Consider the following 22,888-nt stretch of genomic DNA (forward strand, 5'->3'; position numbering starts at 1 on the left):
GATGTTCAGAGTTCATGCCCTAGCAGAAGGCAGCCCTATTTGGAGGAGGCAGGCTTTAGAAAACTTGGTACCTGAGTGTGGAGTGAGGGCAAGTTACCAAGATGACCAGCAGCTGGGTAGCACAGCCCGTGGGAGGGGGTGCCTCTCGGCTTCCTCCTGCAAGCTCAAGGTCATGCACATTCAGAAACCAGCTGCGGGTCCAGGGGTTGGGAGCCTAAAGGATCACCTGGTGCAGACTGTGGTGGGTTCAGTATCAAACTGTCTTGACTGTTAGTGCCTATTTCCCATGGCTGGGCTCCCCGTCTCACCGGAAAACATATCCCCACATCACCTTTGTATTTCATTCCTCCCCTGTTTTCCTCAGGGAGTGTTCCCTTTTTTCCTTATTTCCTATGTGTAGTCAATATTTCCTTCTTCCTCAGCAGTTTTAGTCCATACTCCATCTCATTTCTCTGTATCCATTCCTATTTCCCTCTCAATTACTCATCTCCTCCCTCCAAGTCTTTTTCCAGTCACGGCAAGCTTCTTGAAAAAGTAGTCTGCACTTGGTAAAGCCTTCACAGGCTCATCTCAGCCTAAGACAAAGTGATTGCAAACCCTTTGCTTTAAGGCAGTACCTAAACCGTGTTCACAAAGATCATTTACACACTCGGAGCTGCCACAGTTGACGACTTCTCAGCAGTGGATCCTGATTATTCTTTTCCCCTTAAAACACTCGCCCTTCCAAATCTGTTCACTTTCCTCTCAGCATCTGGCCACTCTCTCTCCATCTCCTCCCCCTCATACCATCAACACAGAGGATCCCAAGATTCTGCCCACATTCCTCTCCTCACTCCAGGGCGCATTCTTTCCCAGTGTGCATTCCTTCTCTTTGCTTCAACTGTGGCTTGGGTGCCAACGATTCCCAGATCCTATTACACTGACCCTGACTTCTTGCTCTTGAACTGAAAGTCTGTACTTCTACCTCTTTCTTTTGGATATTTTGAGACTCTCAAATTCAGCATAGTCAGAGCTAGACTATCCTTTTCTCACACTCAGTCAAATGTGATACCTCCCTTTTCCTCATCACTCACATGGCTGCTAAGTTATGTTGACTGTGATTCTAAATGTCTTTTCTGATATATCCCTCCATGGGCTACTGCCACTGCCGCTCTCTCAAACTGCTTTACTGGGATAAGAAGATGGCTAACAGAAGGAGCTCAGGGAATCAGATGAGCTGGTTTCAAGCTGCATTCTGTTTCTTTCACTTCAAGACTTCAGCTGGAGTCTTTAAGGCTCAGTTTTCCCACCTGTCAAGTGGGGCCAGTATTTAGAACTATTATAAGAAATTTAGTGCTCTAACCAAAATGTTATTCACAATGATTGGCACAGGTAGCCACTCAGAAATGCTACGTTTTTCACTCAGTACTCTTATTACTTCCCCCCCATCTCTGAGCTGGAGCTCCTTGCTTTCAGCCATCTTTCCTCTCCAATACACATTCAACTCTCACACCCCTTACTTTCTATATCAGAGATCTACTCAAGTGAGTCTTTGGTTCAAAAAAAGAAAATTTTCTCACAAATTTTAATTGCCCAAATGACAAAGATCATTCTCCTTAACATGGCATTTACGACCCTTTGGAAGTCTAACCCTAAGCTACGTTTCCAGCTTACAAATTCACCACTCCTTGCTATATATAACCTATGCACTGCATGTAACTTATACTGTCAAACTTGTTTTTTTTATCACAGCCACCCCATCTTCAAGGTCTTCCTCCCTTTCATTTCTAACTGATGAAATCATACTTTGCATGAAATTCTTGCCATCTCTTCTTAATATCTTCTGCTTCTGATAGGTAAACCATTTCTGTCCTTTATTGTGCCTTTACATTGCATAAGCTCTGTTTCCCCCAAGAAAGTCTAATTCCTTGGAAGCAAAGAACCCTCCTTATTATTCTGGCACATTGTGTTCATTGATTCATTCCTTCACCAAACATTTCTTAACTGAGAACCAGCCACTGTGTTAAGTACTAGGGATACAAAGCCAAAGAAGATATGGTCCATACCATTAACCAGTAGGCAATCTGGTTGGGGAGATGGGCATACAAACAATTCCAGTAGAGGGTTATGGGTGAGAGGATAGAGCAATGGTTCTCAATCCTGACCGTCTATTAGAATCCTTAGAATTGATTTTTTCAATGTTAATACCTGGGTTCAACCACCAAAGATTCTAAGTTAATTCATCTGTGATGCATTTTTTTTTTTAAGTTCTTTTGGTATAGTTAGGACAGTGAGGATTGAGGAAGAGCTCTAGACAGCACAGAGAGGTATATCTTGTAGCTGGCACTTCTGGATGTTCTACAGATTGCCCCTTTTACGTACCTCCTTCCTCTGCATGAATTAGGAGACTCTGCCATATCCATGCCCCAGATGTAGATCCTACCTGCCTATTCTTGCTTCCAAGTTTAAGAAAGATAGTCTTGGCAGCAACGTGGAGAATGTCTTGGAGTGGGGCAAAGGGTGAAAGTAGAAGGGCTAGTTAGAAGACTATTGTGGTGTTAATAGTTAGAAGACTATTGTGCTCTCAGATTCACGAGAAATAACATGAATCTGAACCAAAACAGTGGCAGAGGGAAGACACAGAAGAGTTAATACAGGATAAAATCAACAGGATGATAAATATAGGTTATAGAGCATAAAGGAGAAAAGTGAGTTAAGAATTGCTCAAGGTTTCTAGACTCAGTAAATGAGTAGACTATAGTGCCATTCACTAAGAGGGATTATGAGAGGAAGAGGAAAGTCTGACCTAAGTGTGGAACACCCAAATGGAGAGGGACAAAAGAGCTGAGACTACTCAACATTCGATGAACAAATTACTATGATTAATCTGGGTGGATACTGGAGTATTCTAGTTCAAGGAACTGTTGCTGTATGCTATAACTTGAGTTCTCTCTAGGTCAAGTAAAGTTTTAATGATGGAAACATTTGAAGATATCTGGTCAGAATAGAAAGGAAAAAGAAAGATAAGATTTGATGCAGCCCAAAATGATGATAAATCTGAATGTTGTTCAGTTTGTGATCATTAATCACAAATGATTCGGGAGAACACTCCTAGTATACAGTCCTCCTACCTAAAGGCACTTCCTTAGTGTATCCAGAGGGTAAACTCTATGACGCATGATACAAGTTCTCATCTTTCTTGGCTGGCAGGTTCTTTACATGCCCCTATCCTATAGAGTAAGAAAGGGCTACCCTAACTACATGCTAGGAAGAGCCGAGACTATCTGTCTCCATGTTGTATGTTTTGTCAAGTGAGCACAACCTATGATTTATTAATATAATTAGCTACTGAGGCTACAAACAACTTTAATATGCACATGTAAATATTCGCTTACCTTTGAAATTGATTAAAATAGCAAGTAAATGGCTGGGAACCAATCTCATCTTTCCAGTACTGTTGCCAATTCATGACACTTTCCAAGTTCTTCTGATTTTCTCTCTTACAGGGAGGAATATAGGAGCACTAACAAAACAGAACACAGAAAGTAAACCTATTATTCTATAGAATATTGAAATATAGGCCGTTTTTATTAGATAGATGGCATTATGCTTATGGTAAATCTAATTTGACCTACTTAATTTTCAACTTAACCAAATTGGAATTGCTAAACTATATTTCAAATTTTGAATTTGGCGCAATTACAGGAAGTATTCCAATAATAAAGGTACAGCCAAAAATAACTTTCAGCCATTACACTATAAAGATACTTTATAAACAATTAGTTACAATCTACTAGTGGGTTGAAAGCATAATATGGGCCTGCTGATCAATAAGGGGAGGAAACACAAAAGTTGATTTTTATCCCCAGTCTCCAGCGGACTTTGACATTTTCCTCTTCTACTTTTAACTAACAAAGCAAGCACACAGCTCTCCTCTGATACTGATCTCAGCCGATGAAACTCGTTTCTTTTCTTACATGTTCTTGAACAGCAAAATCAAAGGGAAAGTTCATCTCAATTACATAATCAACGCATTTTGCTAACTGTTGCCCTTTCTAGCCATGCCTCTGACAAAGTAGTTCTCTGTGAAGGGACTTTATTACTTGAAGCAATATACTCAGCAGAGTTAGAAGACTGCTCTTAACCCTAGATGTTACAGTTAACCCTTAGCATTCTAATCCATTTTTCCCATTTCAGTCTTTTATGATGATGATCATGGCGAAGACGATGCCAGTTTACAGCTATTGAATGTTTATTATGCCAGTGAAGTGGAAGTCCCTCAGTCATGTCCAACTCTATATAGTCCATGGAATGCTCCAGGCCAGAATACTGGAGTGGGTGGCCTTTCCCTTTTCCAGGGCATCTTCCCAACCCAGGAATCAAACCCAGGTCTCCCGCATTGCAGGCGGATTCTTCATCAGCTGAGCCACAAGGCAAGTCCTTACTATGCCAGACATGGTAATAAATGTTTAGTAGCCTTTCCGCTACTTCTTACAACAGCCCTATAATGACCCCCACCTTACAGATGAGGAAACTGAGATTTCCGTCAGTTCTATAGCTGCAACTAGAGTCTGGTGACTCATCACATTCCACTCTCGGATGTTGTGTCAAGGTGTTCAGTATTAAGGAGCAGAAAAAAATCCACTAGCTCTATAGAAAAATTTGAGTCACATGATTTTAGAGCGTCTATTTTCTCAATGTCTTCTAGCCATTTTGGGGTAAAATACAAACATTTTAGTATGATGTACAAAGCTCTCCATGATCTGGTCCCTGCCTGGTCCTCATTCTCACTCAAGCCTGGGATGCAGTCGTACAGAAGCTCTTGCTCCCAAATCTGCCATGTGGAATCCACAGTATCATGCTTGTCTGTTTTATGTCAGCCTCTCCAATTTGTTGGCAAGCTGGGACAAGGGCTATTATTTTCTCTTCTGTATCTTTAAACCTAGGACTATACCTGGTTAACATGGAAGTTTCAGAAATGTTGGTAAAATTAATTAATAATAACACATGTGGATACATCTTTATTCAAGAAGAGGAAGATACTTTTTATAGCAGTTAAACATTTTAAAGTATATATAACATGTTTTAAATTTTATTTCATTTAAATTTTAAATATTTTTATTTAAAATTTTTAAAACTAAACTTTTAATTTAAAAAACTAAATTTTAGCTTTTCCCTCCATGGTTTCTCTCCGCTCCCGCGAGTAACTTGGCTCCGGGGGCTCCGCTCGCCTGCCCGCACGCCGCCCGCCACCCAGGACCGCGCCGTCGGCCTGTGCCTCGAGCAGACCCCTTCCGACCCCTTCCGACAGCCCTCGCTGCGCAGGCTGGGACGCCTCTCCCCCCTCCGCCCCCGCCGCGGAAAGTTAAGTTTGAAGAGGGGGGAAGAGAGAGAAACATGGACATGAAGAGGAGGATCCACCTGGAGCTGAGGAACCGGACCCCGGCAGCTGTTCGAGAACTTGTCCTGGACAATTGCAAATCAAATGATGGGAAAACTGAGGGCTTAACAGCTGAATTTGTGAACTTAGAGTTCCTCAGTTTAATAAATGTAGGCTTGATTTCAGTTTCAAATCTTCCCAAACTACCTAAATTGAAAAAGCTTGAGCTCAGTGACAATAGAATCTGTGGAGGTCTGGATATGTTAGCAGAAAAACTTCCAAATCTTACACATCTAAACTTAAGTGGAAATAAACTGAAAGATATCAGCACCCTGGAACCTTTGAAAAAGTTGGAATGTCTAAAGAGCCTGGATCTGTTTAACTGTGGGGTTACTAACCTGAATGACTACCGAGACAGTGTCTTCAAGCTCCTGCCCCAGCTGACCTATCTGGATGGCTATGACCGAGAGGGTCGTGAAGCCCCAGATTCAGATGCCGAGGTGGATGGTGTGGATGAAGAAGAGGATGATGAAGAAGGAGAAGATGAGGATAAGGAGGAGGATGAAGATGGTGAGGAAGAAGAGTTTGATGATGAAGAGGATGATGATGAAGACGAAGATGTAGAAGGGGGGAGGATGAAGATGAAGTCAGTGGGGAGGAAGAAGAATTTGGACATGATGGAGAAGTTGATGAAGATGATGAAGATGAGGATGAGGACGAAGATGAAGATGAAGAAGAGGAAGAAAGCGGGAAAGGTGAAAAGAGGAAGAGAGAAACAGATGATGAAGGAGAAGATGATTAATAAGACCCCAATAACCTGCAAAAAAAAGAACTGTTCAGTATTGGTTGGACTGCTGACATGGATTTGGTAGCTTTTTTTTTTTTTTTTTTTAAGAAAAATAAAAGGGTAGCTGTGATACAAACCCCAGGACACCCACCCACCCAAAGAGCCAAAGAATAGTTCCTGTGACATTCCACCTTCCTCCATTTAGTCCCTCTTGGAAATCCACCACCAAGCTTGGGGACTTCACCCCAACAAAATTGTAAGCGTTGTTAGGTTTTTGTGTAAGACTTGCTGTAGCGTGTGTAGCTGTGATTGGTGAGGCAACTGTCCGTGGCTACCAGTTACACCAAGATTGTAACAGCATTTTTACTTTCTGTACAACAAAGAAGCTTTGTAAATAAAATCTTAACATTTTGAAAAAAAAAAATAAAAATAAAAACTAAATTTTAAATTAATTTTAAAAATATTTTAAAATTTCTTAAATTTAAAGTTTTATTTATTTAAATTTAAAATATTTTTCTATTATATGTAACAAAATTCACATGTTATACAAATATTGTCTCAATGCATATTTACCCTCTGCACATATAGTTTCACTTCTACTAATAACAATAATATATAGCTAAAAAATTCTGTGAAATTATGAATCCTGAGCTCTTCAAAGCAGCAGTTGGGCTTAGAAGCAATGGAGACCGTTAGATAGGGTTTCAGTCTTATTAGTTGTTACATGTTTGGGCTTGAAGTAAATTACTTTTTTTCTGAATTTCATTTTTCCTAATCTGCTAAGTCTCCAAAATAAATTCTAGCTCTATATCTCTATGATTCTCTTCTTGGAGATACAGCAAGAAGGCAGGACTGCAAACACTGTTGCATATTTTCTCCAGAAGAGATCCTGCCCACTGGGGAGATGGTCAGGAAGCCTGATGAAACCACCATTCCAGCCAGCAAGGAGGACAAGTGTGGTTAGTCTTTACTTGGAGACATGTATTTTACATTAGGAAAATGTTTATAAAGGGCTTCTGATTTTCCTATTGCTTATTTCCTATAATGTGACAGATGTTCCTTTCCTTCTATTAAAAATTCATTTTCTGTATCATGGTCAACTAGTTTATGAAGTGAGAGTAGCTGTGTCAAATGACTATGCTCTTTGTAGGGGCAGAAGTTTCTAGATCTGGAGGTAGAAGCCATGAGGTGTGAAACTTGAAAAACTCATCAGAGCTCTTTTTGCAACAGGCACACTCAACACAGGGCTTCCCTAGTGGCTCGGCAATAAAGTATCCACCTGCCAATGCAAGAGATGCAGTTTCAATCCCTGGGTTGGAAAGAGCCCCTGGAGAAGGAAATGGCAACCCACTCCAGTAATCTTACCTGGGAAATCCCATGGACAGAGGAACCTGGTAGGCTACAGTCCATGGGGTTGCAAGAGTCGGACGTGATTTAGCAACAAAACAACTGATACTCAAAACAAGAGGTACGCTAAACATTTTGGGGAATAACAACCAACAACCAAGTGTAATTAAAGCAGATTTTAAAATTCTGTAATTATCTCAGTTTGAAAACCTTACTATTCACTTTTGGGAGGAGGTGGAAAGAAGTGGATTTAAAAGAAATGTCTTTACTGAATGACAGCTCTATAGTCTGACCAGGAGAATTACAGCTACACATTTCTGAAAAAGTTAGACTAAAACTTTCACTGAGGGCGTAAAGTTTTATATTAGGTATGTTGTGATTTTATGTGGGATAAAAGGAACATTTATTGCCTCTAGGAGACTTTGAGCTAGTATAGATGGATTTTTGGAAGCAAAGTACTCTCTCACATTGGGGAAAATAAGCTGTGATCAAAATTTAAGTATTTTTTCCAAGGACTGCATTCTTTCCAAAGAGTATCATAGATTAAATAATGAGTTTACAATACTCCAGTAACTTCTAAAGTGCACATCTCCTTGAAAGGAAAATTGTTAAAAGGCTAAACTTTAAGGCTCTTAAAAATCATTATTATCTCTTTTGTTATACCTTGATTGTCCATTTAATTGGTCTTTAAAATTTCTATGAAGCCTAACTCAGATTTGCTCTGGATTCTTTCTCAATTTGGTGGATCAGTGTAGATTGTTAGAATTTTAAAATAAGGTATAAGAGAAAATTCGAAGCAGTGTTCCAGAAAAAAGAATTCAAAAATCAGTCATAGAGATTTTCTTTTCTGGGTTGTTCAAATTGTTCAAGGTTTTCCTGGTACCAAATAGCATCCTCATAAATCTCTCTCCTTTGGAGGAGGGGCACAAACAATGTGTGTGTTATCACCATTATCATCACTATCACCAGCATGGTTAACATTTATTGACTATATGTCAAACATTTAATTAATCCAAATCTCATTCAATTCAAATGAGCAAATATTATAATCACCCTCAATTTACAGATGAGGAAACTAAGGGACAGAGGGGTTTCAGAAAACCTTCCTAAGGGCTTCCCTGGTAGCTCAGCGGTGAAGAGTCCGCTTGCCAATGCAGGAGACACGCGTTTGATCCCTGGCCCAGCGTGCCATGGAGCAGCTAAACCCGTGTGCCGCAACTTCTGAGGCTGTGCTCTAGAGCCCAGGAGCAGCAACTACTGGGCTCGTGCACCTAGAGCCTGTGCTCCACAGCAAGAGAAGCCGCCGAAATGAGAAACCTGCTCACTGCAACTAAAGAATAACACCCACTTGTCACAACTTGGGAAAAGCCTGAGCAGCAACAAAGACCCAGTACAGCCAAAAAAAATTAAAAATTAAAAAAAAAATCTTTTCTTAGATTACAATGGTAAATGGAACAGCTGGGATTCAAATCGCAGAGAATTCTTTTTTTCCTGAGCTTCTTGAGTCATTTTCTTATTTTTTATTTATTTATTTTTTTTTTTGCTGCTTATGGGGTCTTAGTTCTCTGACCAAGGATTGAACCGGGACCCTCGGCAGTGAGTGTGCAGAGTCTTAACTGCTGGACTGCTGAGGAATTCCCTGCAGAGAATTCTCAACCACTGCACCATAGTGCCTCACTTTAGGGCTTCCCAGTTTTCCCTTTTTGGAGCCCCCTGATTTAGCGATCAGGGAGATGGCCCAACTTCCACACCCCTCTCTTGGAGAACTAGTGTAATGTTTTCTTGGGAATGGACTTTGTGAAGTCCTCCTGTGGATCGGCAGGCTGAGGTTGCAGCCCTTTGGTTTCCCGTACATTCTCAGAGAAATGTATTGTAAGTCTTTGCTTGTTCCCTCTTGTCTCAATTTGGCTTCAGGGTTGGTTTTTGGTGCCACAGATGTAATTTCACTTAGGTGAATTTATAGACACAACATCTTCGGTCATGGAGGACACTGAGATTTCCCTTGGAGAAACTTCTTTGTGCTGTTATGACCTTTCCTTGTTTTTCATTTGCAAAGGCTGCATTTCCCAACTTCTAATACCATTATTGCCCAAATAACCTTCACTAGAGGCTGTGTCATTTGCTGCCTAGAATTGCATGAAATCACTCTCTTTAAAAAGTCAGGAGAAAAAGAGGTACATGATAAAATATATTTGTTTAATGCCTATCTTTTAGAAAGGAAATGTGACTTTTGCATTCATGAAGGAAATTGATGGAACTGAATGGGCTATTCTGAGTGTATTAATGTAAAAACTTTCAGGGAGTTTATAAAGGGAAGAAACTATCATCACTAGAAGTGAAATATCTGATTATGTATGCATTATCACTTATTTTACATTATCTTATTTTAGGACTTATCAAGATTCATAACAGCATTCTTTTTCAGCCTACCACAATGAATTTGTATTTTAATAGAACACTTCTTGAGTGGGTTCTTTGTGATGTGTCTTGAGGATTGCGTTTCAATCCTGTGGGCAGAGTAGGCAAAATTCACTTTCTTCCTTTACTGAGTCACTTTAAAAAAACCACTGCACAAAACACACCATCTACTTAACTAAACACTGGGGGCTGGGTTCTATGTTAGGCATTACCTAAGAAAGAGAAATGAAGACCTTTTTTTGGTTCCAGTTTCTTTCTTGACTTGACTTGGTTAGGGAGGTAATTATTGAAAGACATAATATTGGAATGGATTTAGTAGATTAAATAATTTCCAAAGTAAATTTGGTTAGAAAATGAGTTCTTAAAACATTATCTACTGGAACATAGATTTAATTATATTTAATACCATACTTTCCTATTTTCTGAAATCCCGTAAGACCTCTCTGTGTCAGCTCTGGTGTATAGTTTTAATGACATTTCTGAAAATATAAACATACAATCAGAAAAGCACTTAAAACAAAGGGGGGGGGGAATTCCTTGGGGTCTAATGGTTAGAATTCATTGCTTTCACTGCCATGGCCCAGATTCAGTTCCTGGTCAGGGAAATGAGTGTCAGACTTCATTTTTGGGGACTCCAAAATCACTGCAGATGGTGACTGCAGCCATGAAATTAAAAGATGCTTACTCCTTAGAAGAAAAGTTATGACCAACCTAGATAGCATATTCAAAAGCAGAGACATTACTTTGCCGACTAAGGTCCATGAGGTCAAGGCTATGGTTTTTCCAGTAGTCATGTATGGATGTGAGAGTTGGACTGTGAAGAAGGCTGAGCGCCAAAGAATTGATGCTTTTGAACTGTGGTGTTGGAGAAGACTCTTGAGAGTCCCTTGGACTGCAAGGAGATCCAACCAGCCCATTCTGAAGAAGATCAGCCCTGGGATCTCTTTGGAAGGAATGATGCTAAAGCTAAAACTCCAGTACTTTGGCCACCTCATGCAAAGAGTTGACTCACTGGAAAAACTCTGATGCTGGGAGGATTGGGGGCAGGAGGAGAAGGGGATGACAGAGGATGAGATGGCTGGATGGCATCACTGATTCGATGGATGTGAGTCTGAGTGAACTCCAGGAGTTGGTGATGGACAGGGAGGCCCAGCGTGCTGTGATTCATGGGGTCACAAAGAGTCGGACACGACTGAGCAACTGAAGTGAACTGAACTGAACTGAACTGAACAGCCAAAAAGAAAAAAAAAAAAAAGCTCTGTAGAATAAAAAGTTTAAATGAGTCATTTATAAACCCTACAATATTTCACATGCCTCATGACTTCATTAATTGCTTGCAAACGTGTGCACTGCATGCAAACACAAATTCCTTATGAATGTAGGTTAACTGAACAAACACATACGGAATTATTTGTCAGCTAGTGGAAACAGTGTCAGACTCTATTTTGGGGGGGGGGGCTCCAAAATCACTGCAGATGGTGATTGCAGCCATGAAATTACAAGACGCTTACTCCTTGGAAGAAAAGTTACGACCAACCTAGATAGCATATTCAAAAGCAGAGACATTATTTTGCCAACAAAGGTCTGTCTAGTCAAGGCTATGGTTCTTCCAGTGGTCATGTATGGATGAGACAGTTGGACTGTGAAGAAGGCTGAGCGCTGAAGAATTGATGCTTTTGAACTGTGGTGTTGGAGAAGACTCTTGAGAGTCCCTTGAACTGCAAGGAGATCCAACCAGTCCACTCTGAAGGAGATCAGCCCTGGGATTTCTTTGGAAGGAATGATGCTAAAGCTGAAACTCCAGTACTTTGGCCACCTCGTGCAAAGAGTTGACTCATTGGAAAAGACTCTGATGCTGGGAGGGATTGGGGGCAGGAGGAGAAGGGGACGACAGAGGATGGGATGACTAGATGGCATCACTGACTCAATGGACATGAGTCTGAGTGAACTCCAGGAGTTGGTGATGGACAGGGTGGCCTGGTGTGCTGTGATTCATGGGGCTGCAAAGAGTCCGATATGACTGAGCGGCTGAACTGAACTGAAGCTAAATTCTAGGGCAGTTGGTTCCAGTATGCGCACACACATCTGAAAGCTAAATGGAAATAATCTTATGGAAGAATCCAAAGGCCAAATAAATGGCTTAGAAAATGTGAAAAGTAGGGCTAAGAACAAAGGGGCGCTAAAATGAGCTCTTCAGAGAGAGCAGGCTGGACAGGTACAGAGCGGTGCCCAGCCTAGAATAGGGTTCATCCAAGAATGGTCCCACAGACCCCTAGACTGTCAAAAGATCCACCCTTCTGAGAATTTCATTCAGAGGCACTAGGAACCTGCATTTTTAACAGCTTTCTTTCTTCCTTGGAATGACAGGTTTGGGGAATTGATCATTTATGCACTAAACCATTCTTGATTGCTCAGTACAGGATACAAAGCTTAGATGTTACTCCCTAGCCCTCTTCTTCCTCCCTTCCCAGGAACATGTAGTGCAGCAATAGTGCTTTATAGTCACAAAAGAGAAAGTGAAAATTTTGGCTTTGAGGGGAAATAGAAGGCTTCACAAAAGAGACAACATGATTGTGTCTTTAAGGTTGAATGGGAGTTTGTTTCTCAGAGAATAGGTTGGGAAGGGGACATTCCAAGAAGAAGAAATGGAATGTTATGGATGTTCCAGAAAGACTGAATCATCTAATGTGCTTGAAGGTGAGGGACATGGAAGAAGACATTGGAAAATGCCCCAATTATCTGAACCACTCACTACTCATTAAGAATTGTTCTAGCCTTACCAGTTTCTGTAAAACACAACTCACTACCCACCACAGAGTATTCCCACCTGCCCCCAACTCTCCTTTAGTTGGACTGTATTATTACATGTTGAGACTACATCTGCATTTTTGTAATTTGACATTATTTATTTAACTTCTGGATTCAAATAGACTGCTAAAGTTGGTGACATTATGAAAACTGAAAAAAGTTTGGAATAACATTCCACTTTCAAGAGAAAATATTTCATTCAGCTGGAAAGTCAGGAAATAAAAATGCAGTGTCTTTGCCAAAAAATAGAGGTTGAATCTCAATAGAAGTCAGACCCAAACAAGAAGTTTTAATCTGGAAGATGCTCAACAATAATTATTTATAATAAGCATGGCAGTATATGTAAAGATGTGTTCAACGGCTTATGATGATAATTTAAAATCCTTGAGATGGCCGATCCTCTTATGACCATATAGAACACTGAAATGAAATGTGTTAAATGCTCTTGCATGCCTTCAGAAATGCCTCATAATGTGTGTATATGTGAGTGTGTTTGGTCACTCAGTCATGTCCAAGTCTCTGTGACCCCACGGACTGCCACCCCCTAGGCTCCTCTGTCCATGGGAATCTCCAGGCAAGAATACTGGAATGAGTTGCCATTTGCTCCTCCAGGGGAACTTACCAACCCAGGGATCAAACCCACACATCTCCTGCATCTCCTACACTGGCAGGTGGATACTTTACTACTGGGCCACCTGGGATTCATTGTATAAATGTGTGTGTGTGTGTGTGTGTGTGTGGGTATAAAATAAAATATTAACAACCATCATTTCTGCATGAATGAAAACAACAAGTCCTGTCTGTGGTAAGTCCCCTAGAACCAGAATTGATAAATAGTGGTGATGAAAAATTGATGCTTCCTATTTGTGGCAGAATGTATTTTTCCATAGATGGCTCCACCAATATCTATCCTATTTTACATGCTCTTACAATGTGACATTGACCCTCCTCTACTCAGTGTCGTGGGTTTCCCTTCCCTAGAATATGGATGAGTCTGTGATTACAGAGGAAGTGATGCTGTGTGACTTCCAAGGCTAAATCAGAAAAAGAGGGCATAGCTTCTGCCTGCATCTTTCTCTTGGGAATGCTTGCCCTTGGAGTTCTGACACTCTGCTGTGCGAAGGCCCAGAGTAGTCCATGCAAAGAGACCACGGAGAGGCCTGTGTGGAGAGGAACCAAGGCCCCCCACTCAACAGCCAACATCAACTCTCTGATACGTGAGTGAATGAGCCTTCAGATGGTTCTTGCCTCCAGGCTTCGAGTATTTCACTAGAACCTCAGACATCAGAGGGCAGAGATAAACTGTCCCATGACGCCATCTATATTTATGATCCACAAAATTTGTGATCACAATAAAAACAATACACGCTCCTGTGTAGTTGATCAGCTGTGTCCGACTCTCTGTGACTGGACTGTAGCCCGCCAGGTTCCTCTGTCCATGGGCTTTTCCAAGAAAACTACTGGAGTGGTTTGCCATCTTCCGCCTCCAGGGGATTGTCCCCACGCAGGAATCGAGCCCAGGTCTCCTGTGTCTCCTGCACTGCAGGCGGATGATATCATGCTGATGATACACACTGCTGATATCAGAAATTGGGAAGTACAAAGTGCTCTAGATTCCTTGGTAAAGTACAGGTGTGCCAGAGGGTGGGCAATGCAGTGGTCTGTTACCTAAGTGACAGGGGGTATCATGGCACAAGGAATTTCTGGATGTCTCCTCCAAAGTGAAACAGATTGCTGTCCCTTTCACTCGTTAAAACTAAGAGGAACAGTGCTTGATGGACCCTTGACATTTTGGAGGAAACACTTACCCATATTTGGGACTGTACCTCTGATCCCTTACTGAGCAATCCACAAACCTGACCCCTTTCAGTGGCAGCCAGAGCAGGAGAACTTGCTCTTTTCATTGATTTCTGTGGCCCAGGACCTCAAATGGTATCCAAGGAGTGCCGGATGGGAGGGATAGATGGAGCCTGTGGAGTTCTGATAGTGTAAATCAAACCCACGCTTTCTTTGACAAATTGCTATTCTCCTTTCAAGAAACTCTTGGTTTGTTACTGATGCCTAAGCATGGAATGTCCAATCACCATGTCATTCACTGTATATTGGGCTATTCGACCCACCTAGACATAGAGGTGGGGTTTTCAGGGCTAACGCAGCTCCTGCAGGCAAACAAGATTCATAAGAAAATGCTTTGCATTCCTGACACCTCTTCACTTTTGTACTATGGCCTTCTCAACTTATCGTAATGTGCAGTTGTTAATCTAGGCTTATTTTTCTCAGACTAAGATATTCAGGGAGGCCTGGCATACTGCAGAACATGGAGTTGCAAAGAGTTGGACATAACTAGGTGACTGAACAACAACAAGATTTTCATCCCTCTAGGAGTACTCTGCAGTGTGCTTGAGAGTGTTTAAAGCCTGTGACCAGTTCTGGTCGAAGAAAACATTAGACCTCAGTTTAGCATAACTTTGAGCAGAACTTCTAATCGTTTATTTCTCTTTAAAGGAATGATGTTGGATGTACAGGCCTATATTGACTTATGGGCAATAGATAAATAATAAATTGCATTTTGACTAAACTGATTAGAGTATCTTACAGCCTCAGAAAAAGAACTCTGATCAATACATAAGATTCAAAAGTTGTATTTCCCATGCACCCTTTCTCAGGAAGCTACCTGAAGATGTATCTCACCAAAGCAAAGATATATAGACAATGGCATAGGGTCAAGGAAACAGAATACCTAGTAGAGGAGAGACACAGCAGGCCCATGGTGCAGCCAGCACAGTTTGGGGCAGCAGGCTGAAGGAGTCCAGAAAGGAAAGTTTTTTAAAAGAGAAAAAAGTAGTATGAAACAGTTACACATTATGAATAAGCATATGGGCTCTCCAGGTATTGGCACTAGAACCCACCTCCCAGTGCAGGAAACATAAGAGACGAGGGTTCTATCCCTGGGTGGGGCAGATTCCCTGGAGAAGGGCATGGCAACCCACTCCAGTATTCTTGCCTGGAGAATCCCATGGACAGAGGAGCCTGGTGGGCTACAGTCCACAGGGTTGCAAAGAGTCAGACATGACTGAAGTGACTTAGCATAGAACATACATGAAAAACAGTATACAAAGGAGTCTTACAATTCTGTGGGAGAATTTTGTAAAAGTAAGAGAAAGGTACATAAGGAAGTAAGAAAATATTAAGAGCATGGTTATTATCGTAAAGAAAAAGTAGCAATAAAAATGAACATTAGTTAAAATAATGTTAAGTACTCTATGTTAATTTGGCCCAAAACTATGATATCTGAGGGATGAATGCCTGAAAAATGAGATGGACTGGGATGGTGTAAGAAAGTTAAATGCTCAGATTCAACCATTGGCAGGTGATTGTCTAAAATATATACACTGGAGAGACTATTGTTTGAACATGGATTTACACAATGGAAAAAGAGAAAAGTGAAATATAGTTGTCTCTGGACGCCAAAAGGGATTGGGACAGAGGAGTCCTCTTGTAGTTCTATTGAGATCTTTTTCTACTTCCTCCCTAGTAACTGGTCTACTTTGAAAAAGAAAAAATCATTACCAGGTTGTTGTAGTTTGGAAGTTTGTATTATCCTAGAGAATCACCATATCATCCTATGGTTTCAAATCTACTAGCATAGTATTTCATCCAAGTATTCAGGAATCAGTATAGAATAACAGGCAACTTGTTTTGGTTTTGTTTCTTAACCATACCATGCAGCATACAGGATCTCAGTTCACCCACCAGGGATCAAACCCGCGCCTCTAGCAGTGGAAGCCCGGAATCCTAACCAATGGACTGCCAGTGAAGTCCTCAGAGATTTCATTTTACAGCAATATTTCTGGAATGTCTCTCATTACAGAAATAATGGTTTACAAATATCTGGACATCCTTTAGCCCAGTTAAGTTGACACAGGAAATTAACCATCACATCTATAAGTCTCCCACTGAAAAGAAAGCCATTTATTGCCAAAAGCTCTTCACGTAATGAGTTTTGAATCACTGCTCTACCATAGTGCAAATATTCTCCCAAATTGGTATTTTTTTTCAATTTTAATATTTTTGAAAAATATGTTAACTTTTTTCTTACTGTGTCATTAAAAAAGTGTATTATTTCATATTTGCTCTTGCTTTAAAAGGCTTTGTCCAGTGACAAAATTATGTAAATATTTACCTATATTTTTAGGACTTTCACAGTTTTTGTAAATTAAAAGTTCATCCCATCAAAATTATAATTTTTAATTAAACATTTTCAGAATAATTTTGAGTATTTTGCCAATAAACTTTATTTGGAAAATTACTATTTAAAAATACATAACATTCAGAGATCAGATCAAAATAGCAGAGGTGTATGATATGGAGCCCACCTTCTCCCCTACAGATACATCAAAATATATCTACGTGTGTAACGACTCTCACAGAACATCTGCTGAACACTGGCAGAAGTCCTCAGACTTTCAAAAGAGAAAATCTCCAAGTAACTGGGTAAGACAAAAGAAAAAAAGACAGAGAAAGAAATTGGGATGGGATCTGCACCTTTGGGAGGGAGATGTGAAGGAGGAAAGGTTTCCACACACTGGGAAGTCCCCTCACTGGTGGGGACAGAGAGGGAGCTTTGGAGTCTTGGAGGAGAGCACAGCAGCAAGTGTGCTGAGGGCAAAGCAGAGAGACCTGCATAGAGCGTGGGTGCTGACCCACCTGAGAAGCTTGAGAAGCTGACCCAGCCTGAGAAGCTTGTCCACTCGCCCAGTGGAGCGGGTGGGGGCTGAGTACGGAGGCTCAGCTTCGAAGGTCAGATGCCAGGGGGAGGACTGGGGTTCACTGTGTGAAGATGGCTTGAAGGGGCTAGGTTGTAGAGCACCACAAATGAGGGAGTCCAGGAAGAAGCCTCCCACTAGAGAGGCAAGGGGCCATTGTGGGAGGGTGTGCATGGAGACAGGGGGGTCTGCCACAGGAGCTTCTTTCTGTGTGTGCCTACGGGTGGCGGGGCACTGCTTACAGGAGCTCCAGGGAAAACAGAACTACCAGATGACCTAGAAAACCCACTTCTGGACATAAACCTAGAGGAAAATCCGTAAGTCAAAAAGATGCATGTACTTCAAAGTTCACTGCGGCACTATTTATGATAGCCAGGATGTGAAAGCAACCTAAATGTTCATCAACAGAGGAGTGGATAAAGACGACGCGGTACATAGACACAATGGAATTGTATTACTCGGTCATTAGAAACAATGAGACTGTGCCATTTGCAGAGGTGTGGACAGACTGAGAGACTGTCATACTGAGTGAAGTAAGTCCGAAAGAGAAAAACAAATATCGTATAATATCACCTATATGTGTAGAATCTAGAAAAACGGACACAGATGAACTTAATTTGGAAAGCAGAAATAAAGATACAGACAGAGAGAACAAACATATGGATATCAAAGGGCAAAGGCGAGGTGGGATGAATTGGGAGACTGGGATTGACATGTACACACCACTGTGCATAAAATGGATAACTAATGAGAACCTACCACACGGCATGGGGAACACGACTCAATGCTCTGGTGAACTGAGCAGGAAGGAAATCTAAGACAAGAGAGGGCATTTGTATGCATACAGCGGATTCTGTACAGCAGAAACTAACACGACACTGCGTGTGCGTGTGCTCAGGCGCTTCAGTGTTGCCCAGTTCTTTTCGACCCTGTGGACTGTATGTAGCCCTCCAGGCTTCTCTATCCATGGGATTCTCCAGGCAAGAATACTGGAGTGAGTTGTCATGCCTTCCTCCAGGGGATCTTCCCGACCCAGGGATCGAATCTGCATCTCCTGCATTGCAGGCAGATTCTTTACTGCTGAAGTCCTCTAAAGCAACTACACTTCGATAAAAATTAATTTAAAAAAACAACAAAAAATCTCCTGGACTCCTACCACCCAGAACTCCTACTACTGGACTTTCTCCTTTGCTCCCCGCCCCAACAGTTTCCCACAAATTAAATAAAAGTAAAAACCGTATTTCGCGTTTGCTTCCCTCATTCACTATTAGTGAGTATACGTATACCCTGCATTATCCTTTTTGATGGCAGTGCTTCTTGGCTGCATCTTCATCTATTTCACCTTCTTTAATCAACAGACATCATCTTCCATTTTTTTTTAATCACTATATACAATGCTCATTAAATTTTGCTAACAAGTGTGGCATTGATTCTTAGGAGTAGAAATCCTACCTCAGGGGGAGGGGGGAGGGATAAATTAGGAATTTGGGATTAACAGATAAACATTGCACATGCAGGCTTAGCTGCTTCAGTCTTGTCCGACCCTATGTGACCCTATGGACTGTAGGGTGCCATCTCCTTTGTCCGGGGGATTCTCCAGGCAAGAATACTGGCATGGGTAGCCATTCCCCTCTCCAGGGGATCTTCCCCATCCAGGGATTGAACCTGGGTCTCCTGCATTGCAGGCATATTCTTTACTGTCCTTCTTATAGCCAAATAAAATTCCTTTGCATGAATATAGCACATTTTATTTGTCTGTTCATCAGTTGATGGACATATGATTTATTTACACTTTTTGGCTATTAAGAATAATGCTACTATGAATAGTCATGTACAAGTTTTTGTGTGGACATGTGTTTTCATTTCTCTTGGGTATATACCTAGGAATGGAGTTGCTGGGTCCAATGGTAATTCTGTTCAACTTTTCGAGGAACTGTCAACTGTTTTCCAAAGCAGCTACAAATCTTTTACATTCTTATCAACAATGTATGAGGATTCTAATTTCTCCACACCGTTACTGTCTTTCTCCACAAGTTATTGTCTTTTAATTTTTAATGGCCACTTGGTGGGCTAAAAGTAGTATCTTACTGCAGTTTTGATTTGCATTCCCCTAATGACTAAGGAGTAAGTGTCTTTTAATTTCATGGCTGCAGTCACCATCTACAGTGATTCTGAAGAAAAGTTATGACCAACCTAGAAGCAGAGACATTACTTCGCCAACAAATGTCTGTCTAGTCAAGGCTATTGTTTTTCCAGTAGTCATGTATGGATGTGAGAGTTGGACTGTGAAGAAGGCTGAGCGCCATAGAATTGTTGCTTTTGAACTGTGGTGTAGGAGAAGACTCTTATGAGAGTCCCTTGAACTGAAAGGAGATCCAACCAGTCCATTCTGAAGGAGATCAGCCCTGGGATTTCTTCGGAGGAAATGATGCTACAGCTGAAACTCCAGTACTTTGGCTACCTCATACGAAGAGGTGACTCATTGGAAAAGACTCTGATGCTGGGAGGGATTGGGGGCAGGAGGAGAAGGGGATGACGGAGGATGAGATGGCTGGATGGCATCACTGACTCAATGGACGTGAGTCTGAATGAACTCCAGGAGTTGGTGATGGACAGGGAGGCCTGGTGTGCTGTGATTCATGGGGTCACAAAGAGTTGGACACGACTGAGCGACTGAACTGAACTGAACTGAATGACTAAGGGGGGGGGGGGCATTCCGTTGTAGCTCAGTTGGTAAAGAATCTGCCTGCAATGCAGGAGATCTGGGTTCAATCCCTGGGTCGGGAAGATCCCCTGGAGAAGGAAATGGCAACCCACTCCAGTATTTTTGCCTGCAGAATTTCATGGACAGAGGAGCTTGGCAGGCTACAGGCCTTGGGTTGCAAAAGTCGGACACAACCCAGCAACTACACCACCACCAATGACTAATGAGGGTTTCCCAGGTGGCACTAGTGGGAAAGTATCCTCTTGTCAGTGCAGGAGACATGAGACTAGGGTTCGATCCCTGGGTCAGGAAAATTCCCTACAGGACAGCATGCCAACCCACTCTAGTATTCTTGCCTGGAGAATCCTATGGAGAGAGGAGGCTAGTTGCTACAGTCTATAAAGTTGTGAAGAGCTGGACACAACTGTGCACACTTTGGACGTGACATAGTGACTTAGCACACATGCATGCTCTGACTAATGATACTGAGCATCTTCTCATGTGCCTGTTGCTCATTTGTATACTTCTTTGGAAAAATATCCGTTTCTAACTTTTGTCCATTTATAAATTGGGTTGTTTTTGTGTTACTGTTGTTATTGAGTTGTATAGGTTCTTTATATATCCTGGATATTTAATTCTTACTAGATACATAATTTGAAAATATTTCCTCTCATTTTGTGGTTATCTTTTCACTTTCTTGATAGTATCTTTCAAAGCACAAAACCACAAATATTTAAAAAATTTTTATTATGTCCAATTATCTATTTTTCCTTCGGTTGCTTGTCCTTTTTGCATCCTATTAAGAAACTGTGCCTAATTTAAAGTCACAAAGATTGACAACTGTGTTTTCTTCCAATAGCTTTATAGTTTTGCTCTTACACTCAGGTCTCTCATTGATTTGAATTAATTTTTGTATTATGATGTGAAGTAGAAGTCCAACTTCACACCTTCGCACATGCATATACAATTGTTCCAGCATACTGGTTGAAAAGACTGTTTTTTTCCTGTTGAATGCTCTTGACACCCTTGTCAAAATCAATTACTTATAAACGTATGCATTTATTTCTGGACTCTCAACTCTATTCCATAGATTTGGAATCTATTCCTTATGCCAGTGCCATACAGTCTTGATTACTGTAGCTTTCAAGTAAATTTTGAAATTGGAAAGTGTGAGCCTTCCAACTTTGTTCTTGTTTTTCAACATTGTTTTGACGATCCTGGGTCCTCTGCACTTGTATCTGAATTTTAGGATCAGCTTGTCAATATCTGAAAAAGCAAATCCTACCAAGTTTTTTTTCATAGGAATTGTGATGAATCTATAGATCAATTCGGAAAGTGCTGCCATCATTACAATACTAAGTTTCCCAACTTATGAACAAAAGTTATCTTTATTTAGTTCTTTCTTTCAAGTGTTTTGTAGTTTTCAGGGTACAAGTCTTACATTGTTTTGTTAAATTTGCCAAATATATTTCAATTGTTTTATTATTTTGATGCTACTGTAAGTAGAATTGTATTCTTAATTTCAATTTCGTATTGTTAATTGTTACTGTATAAAATACAATTATACATGTACTAAAAATACTGACATTGTACACTTAAAATGGATGTATCCTTATGAAGATCTCAGTAAAGCTATTACAAATCAAAGCTTTAAAAAAACAAAAATACAATTGATTTTTGCACATTGACCTTATATCCTGCAGTCTTGCTAAATTTATTTGGCCCAGTAGCTTTTTTTTTTGGCTGGAGTTTTCAGGAGTCTCTATACACAAGATCATGTGATTTGTGAATAGAGAGAGTTTTATTTCTTCCTTTCCAATCTGGATGTCTTCTGTTTCCTTTTCTTACCTAGTTGTCCTGACCAAAACCCCCCAGTACTATGTTGAACAGGAGAAGGAAGAATGGACATCTTCATCTTGTTTCTGATCTCAGAGGGAAATTTTCAGTCTTTCATCATTAAGTATGATACTAGTTGTGGGTTTTTCATAGTTCCCCTTTATCAGGCTGACAAAGTTCCCTTCAATTCCTAGTCGGTTGATGTTTTAAGTCATGAAAGGATTTTGTCAATTTTTTTCTGCATATATATATGCATGTGATTTCTGTCATTTATTCTATTAACATGCTGTATTGATTTTATTATGTTTAACCAAGCTTGCATTCCTAAAATAAATCCCACTTCACCATGGTGCAATATCATAAACTCTTCTCAAAAAAAAAAAGAAAAAGGAGAGAATAAATCCCAATTCATTCTGTTACTATGATGCCAAAAAGCAGACAAAGATATCATAAGAAAACTACAGACCAATATACTTTATGAATATAGAGGCAAAAATCTTCAACAAAATGCTAGTAAACCAAGTTTTGGAATATATAAAAAGAATTATATATCACAACCAAGTTGGGGGAATTGGGAGTGGGAAATAATATGCACGAGATTTCCTTTGGGAGCAATGGAAATATTCTGAAATTAGCAATGCTGCTTGCACAACTTTGTGAACATACCAAAAAACTGTACACATTAAAAGGGCAAACATTACAATATTTGAAATATATCTTTTTTACAGGAAGCTGTCTTTCCTTTATTTTTCCTCTTTCATTCTTCTTTCTGCCCACAAGGCAGATGTGATGCAAGTTAGGAAAAGCATGTTAAGGGACATGTTAAGACAGTACGAAACTGGGTGTTTGAATGACCTTCCAGA

The 22,888-nt window shown here is 40.7% G+C and overlaps 1 protein-coding gene and 1 pseudogene across 1 annotated transcript in view; one reads left to right on the forward strand and one right to left on the reverse strand.

Annotated features, from left to right (window-relative positions):
• Positions 1-22,888, reverse strand: part of KCNMB4 (potassium calcium-activated channel subfamily M regulatory beta subunit 4) — a 79,037-nt gene that overhangs the window by 39,982 nt on the left and 16,167 nt on the right. Inside the window, exon 2 of the mRNA XM_069584642.1 lies at positions 3,375-3,502. Coding sequence (XP_069440743.1) covers positions 3,375-3,502 — 128 coding nt within the window. The remainder of the gene's footprint in view (positions 1-3,374; positions 3,503-22,888) is intronic.
• Positions 5,296-6,582, forward strand: LOC138435837 (acidic leucine-rich nuclear phosphoprotein 32 family member B pseudogene; annotated as a pseudogene).

The sequence above is a fragment of the Ovis canadensis genome, chromosome 3 (assembly GCF_042477335.2).
Source record: "Ovis canadensis isolate MfBH-ARS-UI-01 breed Bighorn chromosome 3, ARS-UI_OviCan_v2, whole genome shotgun sequence".
In the NCBI taxonomy this organism is placed as follows: Eukaryota; Metazoa; Chordata; class Mammalia; order Artiodactyla; family Bovidae; genus Ovis; species Ovis canadensis.